The following is a 14,205-nucleotide window of genomic DNA, read 5'->3' as shown; positions in this document are numbered from 1 at the left end:
GCACCAGTGGCTCCCACCAGAGCCAGCACTCCGCGTTGTCCGTCTCTTTAATGTTGGCTGTTTGGGGAAGGAGAATGTCCACCTGAGGTTACAAAGAGGATACTGGCCAGGTGACCCAGGGTAACACCATCAGTCATAAGTACCACGGATGGTGCCTACCCTTGATGTGACCTGTTGGGAATGGCATTTTATCTCAGTTTGGGTCATGAGAAAAACACCAGAAAACAAACAAACTGGGGGACAAAATGCCTGACCAGTCATCTTCAAAACTTCCAAGGTATCAAAACCCAGGAAAGCCTGAGAAACGGTCACAGACCAGAGGAGACTGGGATAGAAAGAGGATACTAGGGAAACACCAGGGAAATTCTAATCAAGTATGGACTTCCGTTAATACTAACGCATCCGTGTTGGTTCCTCGGATGGGACAAATGCATCACAGTAGCGGAACATGTTAAAATTAGGGGCACTGCGTACAGGGTCTACAAGGCACTCGGTACACACTGTACAGACCTTTGTAACTTTTCTGTGTGTAAATCTAAGCTCTTCTGAAATCAAGCTTGTTGTTAACAGAGATAAGAATGTACTTCCTCGATATGTGCGTGCCTGAGTTTCTTTTCATGGTCACATTTTTGTTATCTGGATGGGTCTTACAGTCAGTAGCCAGGGACGGTTGGCCAGCCCCGGGAAGGTGTGGGTGGTCAGCAGGTGGCTTGCTCTGGAGCTGAAGACCAAGGTCACGGCAGGGTGGGGGATGGGGTTGCGGAGAGTCTGCAGCCTCAGGCAGCACTTAGAGCTGCGGGAGAGGATGAGGCAGGTCATGTGAAGACTGAATCTGAGGCTGTTGGTGCCCTGACCTTTTCTCCCCGACATGACCATTTTGAGACTCCAATAGCCAGCATCTGAATGTCCTGCCTGAGCGCTTGTCTGGGATGGTGGCAAGCCAGAGATGCCTGGAAACTCTTATCTGCACCCACCCCCACCCCTCTACTCCTAACTCATGATGGAGCTGGTGTATACACGCCCGGCTCCTTCACCCTTGGATGCACCAGTTCCGAGGTGTGTGTGCATGCACCACGTCTCCCAGAGCCTCTCTGATGGAGAAGCTCCAGTCACCCTCTGGGCAGCTGGCACAAGAACGCACCTCCTCTCCTCACCGCCCCACCTCGAGCTGTTCTCTGCACCTCTCCAATCAACAGCCTGCACCCAAGTCCTCAGTCTCCATGACATCTCCGGGGAACTCAGCTTGTGACAGGAAGAAATGGCTCAGGGAAGAGCTGGCTGCACCGGGAGGTAATAGAGGCCAGCCCTCTAGGGTGCGTCAGGGAGGGCGGGCACACATAATTGTCATTTCATCCCCAATGTGCATCTCAGCCCTCCTGGCCGCCCCACTCTAGGTCATCTCAGGGTGCAGAGGTGACCCAGATAGAGTCTCTGTGCAGGATTCTGGGGGCACCAATGGATCAGAATAACATCAGTGCAGCCCCCACCCCTACCCCACTGCAGACATTGGGGCAGATCATCCTCTCTGGGGCATCCTGGGCCCTATGGGGTGCTGACTAGCATCTCTTGCCCCACCTATTTGATTCTGAGAGCCCCTGCCCCCTAGTTATGACAACCACAGATTTTCCCCAGACATCATCAGAGTCCTGGCGGTGGGCGGGATGGCCCCGGGCGAGAACAGCTGTACTGAAGCAAGCAGCCTGTCCCTGAGCGAGGTCTGCCCTTTCCTGTGGGCGCCTGCACCAAGACTGCCCCTTGCCTCCGTCGGCTCCACCGCCTGCACTGTGAGGTCTGGGAGGATGGGGTCCCGGGAGGCTCCCAGCACCTGTAGGTGTCTGCTTCGTACGTAGCTGGCGCTTCGTAAATACTTGCTGAATAGAAGAGCTGAGTAAAGGGATGAGTGGACTGATGAGGGAAGGAGGGAAGGGACGCCCTTTCTGGCTCTAGGAGGTGGGTGGGAGATTGAGCGAAAGGTCCATCCGAAACAGGCTGACCAGCCCTCCTGGCTTCCCCAGATCTGAGGGTTTCCCCAGATCTCCAGCGCTAAAACCTGAGCAGTCCTCAGGGAATGGTGCAGCTCAGTGGTAGAGCATGTGCTCAGCACGAGGTCCTGGGTTCAATCCCCAGTACCTCCATTAAAATAAGTAAATAAACCTAATGACCTCCTCCCCAATAACAAAACACTGGACAGTCCTGGACAAACTAGGGGGAGCAGTTGGTCACCTTGTCTAACCACAAATACAATCACAACAGCAATAGTGATGGTCAAAGACCACTACGGCCCTAATCGACCAGGCCTAGCTCTTCACTTTGTGGGGAAGGGTGTGCCCTGTACGGCAGGATTGGAATTCCAGTGATGGGACGGGCCCAGCCGTGCCCAGGGGAGTCCAGGAAGGTTCCGGAGGAAGTGAGCAGAGAGAGAGAGTGACACAGGAGGGAGGCAGGGAGGAGTCTAAAGAAGAACGTCCCACACCCCCGGAACAGCCTGTGCTGATGGCCCTGGGCCCAAGGTCACACCTGACCTGGTTTGCTATTTCTCAAATGGCGAGGTGAAATGGCGAGGTGTGGGCTGGGCAGCAGCTGTCTGTGAGCCACACTCTGGTTGGCTGGGAGTCAGGGGCTGAGACAGAAATGGGGGGGAGCAGATAGAGTGAGGGGGAGGGGATGAGGTGGGGGAGGGAAGGAGGGAAGGAGGGAGAGAGACAGAGTTTCCTGAGACAATAGCTCCCACTGTGTCTACGGGATGAAAGCTCAAAATAGCTCCTGGTGCGGGATCCTCGGAGCCCTGAGCCCAGGTGACCGGCTCTCATCCCTGTCCCCGGCAGGTGGAGGGGGTGGCTCTGTGCTCCACAGGCTGGGGGGCAGGGCCAAGCACAGCCCAGGGAGGAGCAGAGAGACCCTCCTCTCCAGGACCTCACAGGTCTGGCCCTGTGAAGGGGTGCTTACCCTCTTCTGAGTCCTCCAGCCCTGTGTCCCCTGCCCCAACTTCCCCATGTCTTCTCACAGCAACCAGGGGAATCTGTTTCTAAAAGCTTTCGGGGGGTTAAACATACAAAAAAGTATAAATACTTTTTCACAAAGTGCACGTCTCTGTGTAACCCCCACCCCCAGGGTAACCACAGCCCTGACTTCCAACACCCTTGGGGAGACAGCCTTGGACTAGGGCTTCAGACCCATGGAAGCTACCCCATCTCCTCTTTCAGATCCGGTCCCTCCCTCACAGGGATGTGGGACTGCGTTAGAACTGCACTTGGGCTCCTACCAGTCCCCTACCTCTCGCCAGTGTGCACCTGTCTGACCCTGAGGCCCCTCACCTGGGAAGACTGCATCATTTACCCTCCTGGGACGGAACGTTGTGACACTTAAGCAATACACTGAAAGGACAAGCGTTTGGCTCCCTAGCTGGCACATAGCAGGTGCTCAATTGTCCCAAGTGTCCGTGTTAGTGAGGGTTCTCCAGACAAACCGAATCCACAGGACATGTGTGTATGTGTGTACACATACATCCATATATGCACGCATAAAAATATACAGGAGTGTACATGTACAGTATATGTACACACATATGCATATACAGTTTGTGTGTATACAGTATATATACATGTACATGTATAATATACACAATATACACACATATGTACATATATACAATACATATACACACACAAAATGATATACAAAGTATATACACACATGCATGCATACATACACCTACATATAAAATATATACCATATATAAATATAAATGTGCTGCATTTATAAATATACAGTGTATATATACTTATGTTATATATACAGTATACACACACACCTATATGTAAATATGTGTATTTATGTATGTATATAAATATACAGGCATGCATATATATTACACACATGCATGTAGACATAACACCTGTACAACATACACATATACAGGTATACAATATATACACACCTATACATAAACATATAAGTAAATAGGTGCATATATGTACATTATGTTTACATTTATTAAGTATGTACTACATATGTACACATACACACATATGGGATATAAACATACAAATATACAGATTGTGTATATACCGTGTAGTATTCAGACATACACCACACACACATAAACATATAGGCACACATGTGCGCACACATACGTACTACACATGCACATATACACTATGTATACACATATATAAACAGGCGTGCCTATGTTCAGTATTTGCACATTTGTTGTATAGAGACAGTTTTATTTCCAGTTGACTCATGGTAGGGGGGCAGGCAAGTCGAAAATCTCCGGGGCAGGACTCCAGGCTGGAGACACAGGGAAGAGCTGATGTTGCATCTGGAGTCCAAAGGCCTTTGGAAGCAGAGTTCCCTCTTTCTAGGGAATCTCATTTTTGTTTCTTAAGGCCTTCAACTGATTGAACGAAGCCCACCCACATTACAACAATCTCCTTTATACAAAGAGAACTGATTTAAATGTTATTCTCATTTGAAAAATACTTTCCTGGCCATATGTGGAATAACGTTTGTGGTTGCTGGGGCTCAGCGCAGTGCACACATAAGGTTAACCGCCCCGTGACACTGATGATGGTTTATTTCCTCCCTTGACCGTTGTCACCCCTGTTCCAATTAAAGAGGCAGCTCCACGAGGGCAGGGCCTTTCCTTTTTCCCGGGGTCTGGCGCCTAGTATAGGCTAAATCGACAGCATTCTGGCGAGCAGAAGCCAGGACTCTGGCTGTCACACTTAATGGGGAATTAGTCTTACTATGTGGGAGGGGACGGTCCCATTCCTCCAAGACCGGGGCTCGAACCCACCCCACCCCAGGCGCCGCGGGGTCTCCCCGGGTCCCCGCTTCGGGCGGGTGGGGGCGGCCGAGGGCAGCCGAGGACGTGCGTGCGTGCGTGCGAGCGTGCGTGCGGGCGGGCGAGCCCATGGGGCGGGGCGGCGGGGGGGAGCGCGCGGAGCAGCGGGCGGGGCAGCGGGCGCGCGCTGCCTCCTCGCGCCCAGCCCCCCCCACGCGCGCGCGGCGAGTGGTTCAGCCCAGCCCCCGGCTCATTGTGCTCGCCTCACGCCGGCCCAAGATGGCGGCGGCGCTGGAGGCCCCGGGCCTGTGACCACAAAGAGGGAGCCGGGGGCCGGACGGGAGCGCGGCGGCGGCGGCTGAGGCCCAGGCCAGGCCCCCTCCCCTCAGCCTCCCGCCCGCCCGCCCCTCCTGCTCCGCCCGCCCGCCCCGCCCCCGCCGGCGGCGCCCCGCCCCTCCCCCAACCGCCCGACTAGCATGGTGCGGCGGCCGCGCGCGCCGACATGGGGGAGAAGCTGGAGCTGAGGCTCAAGTCGCCCGTGGGGGCCGAGCCCGCCGTCTACCCGTGGCCGCTGCCGGTCTACGTGAGTGCCGCCCCTCCCCTGCCCGCCCCTGCCTCCCCTACCCCGGACCCCCGCCCGCCCCCCGCGGCGCGCGCTGGGCCCACCGAGAAACGGAACAACTCGAGAGTCCCCAGACCCTCCTTGGGACCCCCTTCCCGCCCTGCCCGGGTCCCCGCGGCCGTTTCCAGGCCCCGCGCGCAGGGTGGACAGCGGGGAGCCCGGGCGGCCGGGGGCGCAGACGCACCGTGGGGACCCCGCGCCTCCGAGGGGCGCCCAAGCCGGGCTGCCGTAGCCTGTGCCGGGCCGGGGACTCCGGTCCCCCGGCCTGGACGGCCGGCGAGCGTGCCTTTCCGTACTTGACGACTTGACATTTAGGCTTTCTCTTCTGGTAGTTTATTCTTGGCGCTGTCAGCGTGCTCAGCTTTTTTATTTTTGAGAACACCCTTTCCTCTTTCCTCTCTCCAGTTTTTTGTTTGTTTTGTTTTTTTGAATTAGGCATTTTGTCTGTCTAATCTTGAGTGGCAGGACTGGCCGGACCCTTGGAAAAGAGGCATTTTGTCCCCTAATTTGAGTGGGTGGGATGGCAGGACCCTTGGAAAGGAGGCATTCTGTCCCCTAATTTGAATGGGTGGGATGGCAGGACCCTTGGAAAGGAGGCATTCTGTCCCCTAATTTGAGTCAGTGGCCTGGCTGGACCTTCGGAAAGGAGGCAGTTTGTCCTCTGATCTTGAGTGGCCTTTGGATAATGACAGGCTGAGCGGAAATTTACAGAGGCGTCCCCCGATGATTCCAGAAATGCAGGGCTCGGGGTGGGCGCCCTGGCCTCTCGTCCGGGGTGGCGGCGTGTTGCGCGTGTCCGTGTCCCAGGGCCCACGTTCGGGCCAGGCAGCGTGCCCTCGGGAGGGAAAGCGCAGCAGGCGCCGTGGGCGGGCGCCTTTGGGGCGCCCTTTCGCGCGCTTGGCTTGCGGGGGACCGGCCTCCAGGGGACCCGGCGGGGAAGCCCGCGCGCCCCGCCCCTGGCGCGCGCTCCGTGTGTGTCAGTTTTTGGAAACGTCGCGGCCGGGGGCGGAGTCGGACGCTGGGACCGCCCGGGAGCCACTGTTGGCTTCTGGCCCCGGTTCTCCGCGGTTCTCCGAAGTCGGAGGGTTTCCAGCCCGCCGCACGCACCGGCGGTTTCTATTTTTGCTCTTCCTGCGCCCGGAGGCGCGGCTGAGCCTGGGTTCTGGCTTTTCCGGTTGGGCAGATCCGATGTCCGGGCGGGCGCCCTGAGCAGTGGGCAGGGCAGGGAGACGTCCCAGGTGACTGAAACTGAAAGTGGGGAGAACCTTCAAAACGCCAGCTGATCCACCTGCCTGCCTCTCCGCCCCTGTTACGGCACTCGCCATGTACCGATTGGCTGGCCGGTGCGTTTCTCAAAATGTAATTACCTCTTTATCCTTAGTCGACATGAAGGATGGTTCATTTCTAGCGCACAGTTCTAGAAGTTTTGACAGATCACCACTCACGCTGCAGCGTAATCCCCCCATCCCGTCCGCTACCTTTTGGCGCCAACTCGCCTCTAGCCTCCTGGCCACTCATCTCCTCTCTATCCCTAAGGTTTTGGCTTTTCCAGAAGGTCAGCTCAGTGGAATCAACAGCATGTAGCTTTTTGATTCCGGCTGCAGTTTGCCCAGCAAAACATATCTGAGGTTCATCCGTGTAGTTGCAGGTATCAGAGGTCACTCCTTTTTCTTGGTGTGTCATATTCCGTCTTTCTTTGGTTCATTTCCCTGCGGGCGGCACGACTTGAGGGACGTGTCCAGTTTTGAGGGGGCCAGGAATAAAGGGGCTGTAAACATCCTAGGGCAGGTTTCCATGTGAACTTGAATTTCCACTTCACTTGGGAAAGATGCAGGAGTAGGACGGGGGTGTGTGCTAAGTGTGTGTTTAACAGCACTTCTGCATCTTGGAAGTTGATATTTTTGAGTATTGGAAGCGTTTTGAAATCTGCTGTGACCCAGCACTCAGGCACTTGAGAGTAAGATGAAAATTCATCTGGAGATCGTCATGTTGTCCCCATGACCGTCTTTTATTCGGGGCGGGACAAGGCCTCAGAGGTTTGTAACCCTTGTAAGTAAGGCCTGTGTGTCCAGGCCCTCTTGGGACCTGGCTTTCTAGTGGCAGACGGTTCTGAACTGTGGAGTGTCTTTCCCGTGCTGGCCGGACTACCCTTGGCAGGGCGCAGGCTGTGCTGCCTGCCTGGCCGGGTGCCGTGCCTGACGTCAGCAGCTGGTCCCGCCACCAGAGCCCCGGGAAACACTCAGCAAGCCGCAGCCTCCCTAAAGCTTTGCAGTGACGGTTGCTCCCCTTCTGGGTCCCCACTCAGGAATTTAGCTTTCTCACGGGAAATGAGGGGGCAGTACTTTATAAGAAATCGTATTTTGTGATGACTCGATGGTGACTACCTTAAGAAAATGGGCTACTTTGAGCAGCTTAGCTTTTCAGAAGGTCAGGTTACTCGTGTGACCACACATTTGAAATGACTGAGCTTGCTTGTTCATTGACTCATTCCTTCTGCAATCGCCTCCCAAATATTTGCAGTATTCCAGGGGGCCCTGGGGACAGTAAACGATATTCTTATTCCCAAGAAACATGCGGACGAAGGACTGCAGGTGATCTGTAAGCTGAGAAGTGCAGCAGAGGTGTGGCGCGGTGTACACGGGGTCAGCCGAGGTCCTGGAGGGAGGGACTGCCAGATTGGCCCCGGGGGAGGTGTGGGTGGCTTCTCAAGGAGGGGGCATCCACAGAAGGAAGTGCAAACAGCCACAACCATCCACAAACGGAAATGTCCAGCGTCAGAAACAGGCTTTTGCGCAACTCGAATCAGAGGGTGGGGTGCAGGATGAGTTTTGTTCCTTCTGTGACTGAGAGTTCCCGGATATCCACCTGTAGCTCACGGTGGCATTTCTAAAGTAGGGTGGCTCTTCTTTCGGTGGGAAAACTGGGTCTCAGCTTGGAAGGGAGCAGGTGGTATCTCTGGTTGCCTGGTGGGCGTGCGGCGGTCCTTCTCCTCCATGACTCACCGGGGCCGTGGGCGTGGAGCAGCCCCAGCATGACTGTCCCCGCCTCCGGCTTCCTCCTGAGAGTCCACGAGCTGCTGATGAATGCCCGCTGAGCAATCGTGCCCTTAACTCGGCTGTGAGTAGTCGCTCAAGTGGGCGGCGGGGTGAGCCATCCCTCCCTGTGACTCAGAAAGTATTTTCTGATCTGACTTCTCATGTGTAAGTCCTGCCTAATTCTAGCTCAGGTGGAAGGCAGGTTAACCCTTTGACGACTTTCTGCGGGTGGAGTAGCCACTTTAAAAGGGGAAGGAGAAGCCTGGCATTCCGTCTGTGGCATTTATCTTTCCTGCTTTTGTCCTAAGATCCCTAAGATCCCAATGCCGGCTGTGTTCTCTGTTCCTGGTGGGAGGGGCCGGGGGTGGCCCCGGACTTTGATACTCATTAGGGAGGTGGTGGCAGAGCTGCAGGGGTTCCGCCCTCCAGTCTCCCTCTGGGAGCTCCATCCTTGTTTTCTTAATTAAAGTTTTTATTTTGAAAATATCATAGATTACTGCGTAGCCTTAAGAAATAACAGACATCTCATATTGTGTTTACTCAGTTTCTCCCAAGGGTGGCATCTTACAAATCCACAGAGCAATAAAATTACGTCCTTGGTGTTATGGTACAGTCAAGGCATGGTGTGTTTTGGGGTCCCCTTTTGAATGCGAGGCCCTGCAGGGTGTGACCAGCTGTGTCTGTGCGTCCCTGGGTCCTGACCCTGTGCTTGTCTCCTAGGAAATTCCTCTTTTCCCTCGTTCTTCCTGACTGCTCTCTTCCCCGTGGGTGTGCCTTGTCCCCTGGCTGTGGGGGTGACAGTCCTGTTCCTTTTCTCCCACTCAGAGCGTTGCCTGGAAGTCTCTTTGGCGTCTTCTCTGTCCCTTCAAGCTGTCCCTGCCATTCCCGCCAGCCGGGTCTCCTGCTGGCCCACGCCCTCCCATGGCGTTGAGTCTGCCCCAGGGTCTTCACCAAGAACCCCCGGTGTCTCTGCAGGGCCTCACTCACCCCGCCCATGTCCACCGCGGGGATGCCTGGCCCGTGGGCTCTTCCCTTTGCACCCCATGTTGGACCCATCTCTCCTCCTGACCGCGACACCTGGGTGCTGCTAGCAGGGCTGCCGTCTCGTGGGGTCCATGGCCTGCGGTCGGGAGGTCGGGGCTCTGCAGGTCATCGTGTCCTCATCCCTAGAGGGCTTCAGTTTGAGCTCCCTTGGTTAGTTAGGGGTGCGTGGCTGATGCCCGGAAAGCATGGTCGTCTTGCCAGATGAGCCCCGGTGTCCGACATGTGAGAGGTGTTACCCCTGAAAACACTTGTCCAGAAACCCGACGGTGCTTCCCTGGTGGGGAAGGGGCTTCGCAGGCTGTGCACTGGGGGGGGTCTGACAGAGGCTGGTGCCTGCAGGGGTGGTGGGAGTCGTGGGGCTCAGTGCGGCCTCTTGGGAAGGACCTCCACGTTGTGCAGTGGTGATGACTGGAGTCTCTTCGTGGTGGAGATCATTCCCCCTGGTCTGCTCTTGGCTCCCCGGCATCTGCTCCGTGCGGGCCCCCCCCCCCGCCAGTCTGGGGGGGGCACCAGGTGAAGGGGCTGGACAAGGGGAAGGCAGTCAGTGAGGGTGGAGGAGCCTGGCTGGGTCTTGTGGTTTTTGTGTTTTTTTTAAGTAACAGCTTTGTCGAGATATTCACACACCACACAACGACACGTATAAAGTGTGCAGTTTAATGGCTTTTACTGTATTCACAGAGCTGTGCAGTCATCTAATTCCAGAACATTCTATCTCCCCCAAAGGAACCACATCCCCATCAGCAGTCACCCCAGCCCCCACCCCCAGCCCCTGACGACCAGGAACCCCCTCCCTGTGTCTGGGGACTGGCCTGTTCTGGACGCCTCACATCCATGGACTCACACACTGTGTGTCCTTCTGTGTCTGCTTCTCTCGCTGAGCATCGTGCTCTCAGGGTCCGTCCACGTGGGAGCGGGTGTCAGTGCTGCTCTCCTGGTCATGGCTGAGTCGTGTTCCCATATGTGGAGGGGCCGGGTCGGGGGATCTTGAGGCCCCTGCAGAGGCCTTCCTGTGCCTTCCTGCTGGGGTGGGTGGCCCCGGGTGAGCTGGTGTGCCGATGGCGAGCCCCTGCTGGAGGGGAGGACAGGAGGAGCGCTCAGCGCGCAGCTCTCCAGACCTTGGTGCTGGTGGAATGCTTGGCACGTCCTCCTGCACGCGTGCCCGTGCTTCTCCCACCCCAACCCCCGGCCTTGGCCTCAGGCTGGACGGGTCTGTGGCAGTAAGGCACTTTGTTTGATGAGGGCAGGGAAAGCTGTGCTGGTGAACTCTTGGTCATCGTGCCCGTCCCGGCGCCCCTCTGTTCGGACCGCCACGCCTGGTACTTGGTGCTGGAGTCGGCCCCTTGGGGTCTGGGCAGCTTGGACTGTTGCAGGGGGGCTAGGTTTTATTCCAGCAGCTGCAATTTTCTTGTCAACCCTGGAGCCATCCAGCAGCTCTCCAGTCCTGTGTGGACACAAGTGCCCTTCTTCTGAAGGGACGGCCGCCCGGCCCGGTTCTGCTGCAGGTTGGCTCCTGTGGCCCATGGACCTGGGCACGGGGCAATGCCTGTCAGGTGCCCCTCGTCCTGGGTGGCCGGGGGCCACTGTCCACCCCCTCCCTCATGGAGCCTCCCTCCTCGGACCTAGTCATTGGGGCCCACAGCGCAATGTGGGGGGCCGCGTGGGACCATGTTTGCGCCGCGGGCCCACCGTGCCCTGCAGCAGCTCGCCTGTCTCTGTCCTGTCTTCCTCCTCCAGCTGGACTTCCACCTGGTGGCATCCTCACACTTCTTCCCATTTCCCAGGTCTGGCTCTGTCCCGCCACCAGCCGGGTTTGTCTCTCTCGCAGGTCAGAGCTGGCGCCACGCAGCCCGCCACGCAGCCCGGCCTTGCGGGGAGGGCCGCGGGGGTGGCGGAGGGAGCCGAGCTGCTCCTGCAGCTGTGCTCTCAGCCCTGGCTCTGGTGCGAGTGTCACGGGTGCTCGCTGGAGAAGCCCCTCTCCTGCCCCCGGCATCTTCTGCTTGTGTGTTTGCTCTGTATTTATTTGGTTGCGTGGCCTCTCTTTTGCTGTGAGAGTTTGTCTTCAGTGGACCTTGCAGCACAGCTCAGTGTCTTCTCTGCTCTTGCTGGGCTGGTGGGTGCGGGAGCCGAGTGAACCCTACCCAGACTGTATATCTGGACTCTCTGTGCGTTGCTGACCAGTAACAGTCACATGCGTGTCTTGTACACTCAGTGTGTGCCTCCCAGGGTGGGGGTGCTTGTAATGATGGGGCATTTACTGCTGTAGATTTTGTTGTCGATTGATAGCCTTTTTGAGGTACAATTCCCATGCTATACAACGTGTCCTCCTAAATTGTGCGATTCTCTGGCTTGTAGTGTGTTCACTGAATGCAGTTATCAAGACTGCCAGTGTTAGAACGTTCCTTCACCGCAAGAGGAAACCCCATCCCATCAGCAGTCGCCCCTCTCCCCATTCCCCCAGCCCCTGACAGCCAGGAGCCCCCTCCCTGTGTCTGGGGACTGGCCTGTTCTGGACGCCTCACATCCATGGACTCACACGCTGTGTGTCCTTCTGTGTCTGCTTCTCTCGCTGAGCACCGTGCTCTCAGGGTCCGTCCACGGGGTAACGGGTGTCAGGGCTGCTCTCAGAGGATGGTTTGTGTGGCCACATGTTCTCATTTTTCTTGGATGATGCCCGGGGAGGCACTGCTGTCTCATATGGTGACTCTCTGTCTAACCTTCAAGGAACTGCCAGGCCATTTTCCCAACCCAGCTGTCCCTGCTGTCTTTTGCCATTTGTTGTGAGGTGTTGGGGCTGACGGTTCCTGTCGGTGGTTCTTCCCATGCGGTTTTGGTGTCCGCAGTGGTGCTGATGCTGTGGGTCGGGAACCACTGATCTGCATGGCTGTCCCATGCTGGACCACACACACTCCATCTCTTGCCCCTGCCTTGTCTAAGTATCAGACTCAATTAATAGTTACTGCTTGGTCCTCAGTAAGTTGGAGGATGTTATTAAGAATAGTAGAAGGTTGGGGTTTTCTTTGCCTTAAAAAATAAGATTTTGGGCAAATGGTCACGTACTATAATTGCATTTACACGAAATGTCCAGAACAGCCAGATCCACAGAGGCAGAGAGTGGATCAGTGCTGTTGGGGCTGGAGACGGGTCGGGCACGCCTTCTGATGGGGACGGGGCTTCCTTCTGGGGTGATGGAGTATTCTGGAATTAGACAGAGTGATGGTTACATGGCTTTGAACAGACTAAAACCCACTGAATTATACACCTTGAAACAGGGACGCGGGCTCCAGTCTATGTGAATTGTATCTCGGTAGAACTGCTGTGACAGATACAAGGCTTAGGGCACAGAAGGTGTTTGTGGAGTTGTTTGACCCTGCTGGGGGGTGCTGGGCTGTGGGCTCTGTCCCGGGACCCTGCCGGGCACCCTCTCCCTGGCCCCCGGGGAGCTCTGCCCGTGTTGCTGTCCTCCCTTGTGAAGTCCTGAAAGTGGTGGCCTGGGTGCAGAAGTGTGCCCACTGTCACAGGGCAGGGCTGGCAGCTCTGGCTCACACGGCTCACTTCAGGCTCCAGCCCATGCTCTTCGCGGCCCCCTCCTCTCGCTGATGGGACCCTCCACCCCACAGTGCGGAAGGCACAGTCTTGGTCTCAGGTTAGAGAAGGTCTGCGTGGTGTGTCTTAACTTGGTTTCTGGGCGGTGTCGGGTTAGCTGGCTGCCAAGACCATGCGGTGGGCATGGGGTAGGGGGACAGTGGTGGCGAGAGCCACCTTGTGCTGGGGCGGGGGGACCTCCACATGCGCTCTCCTGGGGGCTGCATGACTGGTGTTTCCCCTTCACAGATGGGGGACCGAGGCTTGGAGAGGTTTGGTAACCCAGGAGGGCAGGGGGTACGGAGGCACAGGGGTGTGGGCTGGGGAGGGAAGGGTTAGACTGCATCCCTGCCCCTTCTTTGCTGCCTGCTGGGTGGCAGTGCGCTGCAGGAACAGGCGCTCCCAAGGCAGCGTGGGCCACGTGGCCGGGGCCCAGGACAGCACCCCAGTGCTGGAGTGCGGGCTCTCGGTAGGCCCTGCCCAGGCGGGGGCTTGGGAGGTGAGGCAGGAAGGGCCCAGGCTGCAGCACCCACTTCCTCCGGTCGCCACCATCACCAGAGGGTGGAGGGACAGCTCTAAACCCTGTCCCATTGTCTTTCAGGACAAACACCACGACGCTGCTCACGAAATCATCGAGACCATTCGGTGAGTGTGGCACCTGTGAGGTGGGCCTGGGGAGGGCGGGGCCTGGGGAGGGGAGGCACCAGGCTCTCCCCACTCCTCTGTCCTGGTCCTCATCAGTGTCCTCGAGGAGACTGGGACACGGCTAACCATGTGGTCAGAGGAGTCAGATCCTCCACAAGTGTGGCTCTGGACAGGTCCTGGTACTTAGTGAGCTGGCTTTGCAGGGAGGGGGTGGAAACCCTGAGCAGCCAGGTTCTCAGGGGACCCTCCCCTCTTCCCTCATCCCCTTGCTTTTTTCTCCTCCCATTGGATTTGGTGTGATTGTTGGATTTGGGCTGCTCTGCGAGCCTGTCCCACGGTGTGCGGAGAGGCGTGTGGGAGCCCAGGAGGCTGACCTTGAGCGGGAGCCAGGAGGAAGGCCACCTGCCGTGTTTCTAGTGGGCTCTCTCCCCGGCCCGGACCTGAGGGTCTGCCCACGTTCTGTGACCGCTTCTGGCCTTGTGTGTCCCATG

At 57.0% G+C, this 14,205-nt stretch overlaps 1 protein-coding gene across 8 annotated transcripts in view; it reads left to right on the top strand.

Annotated features, from left to right (window-relative positions):
- Positions 1-5,232: 5,232 nt before the first annotated feature.
- The window catches only part of DOT1L (DOT1 like histone lysine methyltransferase), a 49,382-nt gene continuing 40,409 nt past the window's right edge, over positions 5,233-14,205 (top strand). For 5 of the 8 annotated variants that reach the window (XR_004132037.2, XM_031438050.2, XM_031438044.2 and 2 more), the window contains exons 1-2: positions 5,234-5,369; positions 13,671-13,714. Coding sequence is in view for 4 of the 8 variants with exons in the window: in XM_031438050.2 (XP_031293910.2) it covers positions 5,289-5,369; positions 13,671-13,714 (125 nt within the window). In the remaining 4 variants the exon portion in view is untranslated. Of the gene's footprint in view, positions 5,370-8,170; positions 8,526-13,670; positions 13,715-14,205 lie in introns of those variants that run through there. The other 3 variants (XM_064479671.1, XM_031438045.2, XM_064479672.1) reach the window with 3 other exon arrangements.

The sequence above is a fragment of the Camelus dromedarius genome, chromosome 27 (assembly GCF_036321535.1).
Source record: "Camelus dromedarius isolate mCamDro1 chromosome 27, mCamDro1.pat, whole genome shotgun sequence".
In the NCBI taxonomy this organism is placed as follows: Eukaryota; Metazoa; Chordata; class Mammalia; order Artiodactyla; family Camelidae; genus Camelus; species Camelus dromedarius.
Note: the sequence above shows the minus strand (reverse complement) of the source record. Positions and strands in the feature narration are given on the sequence as shown.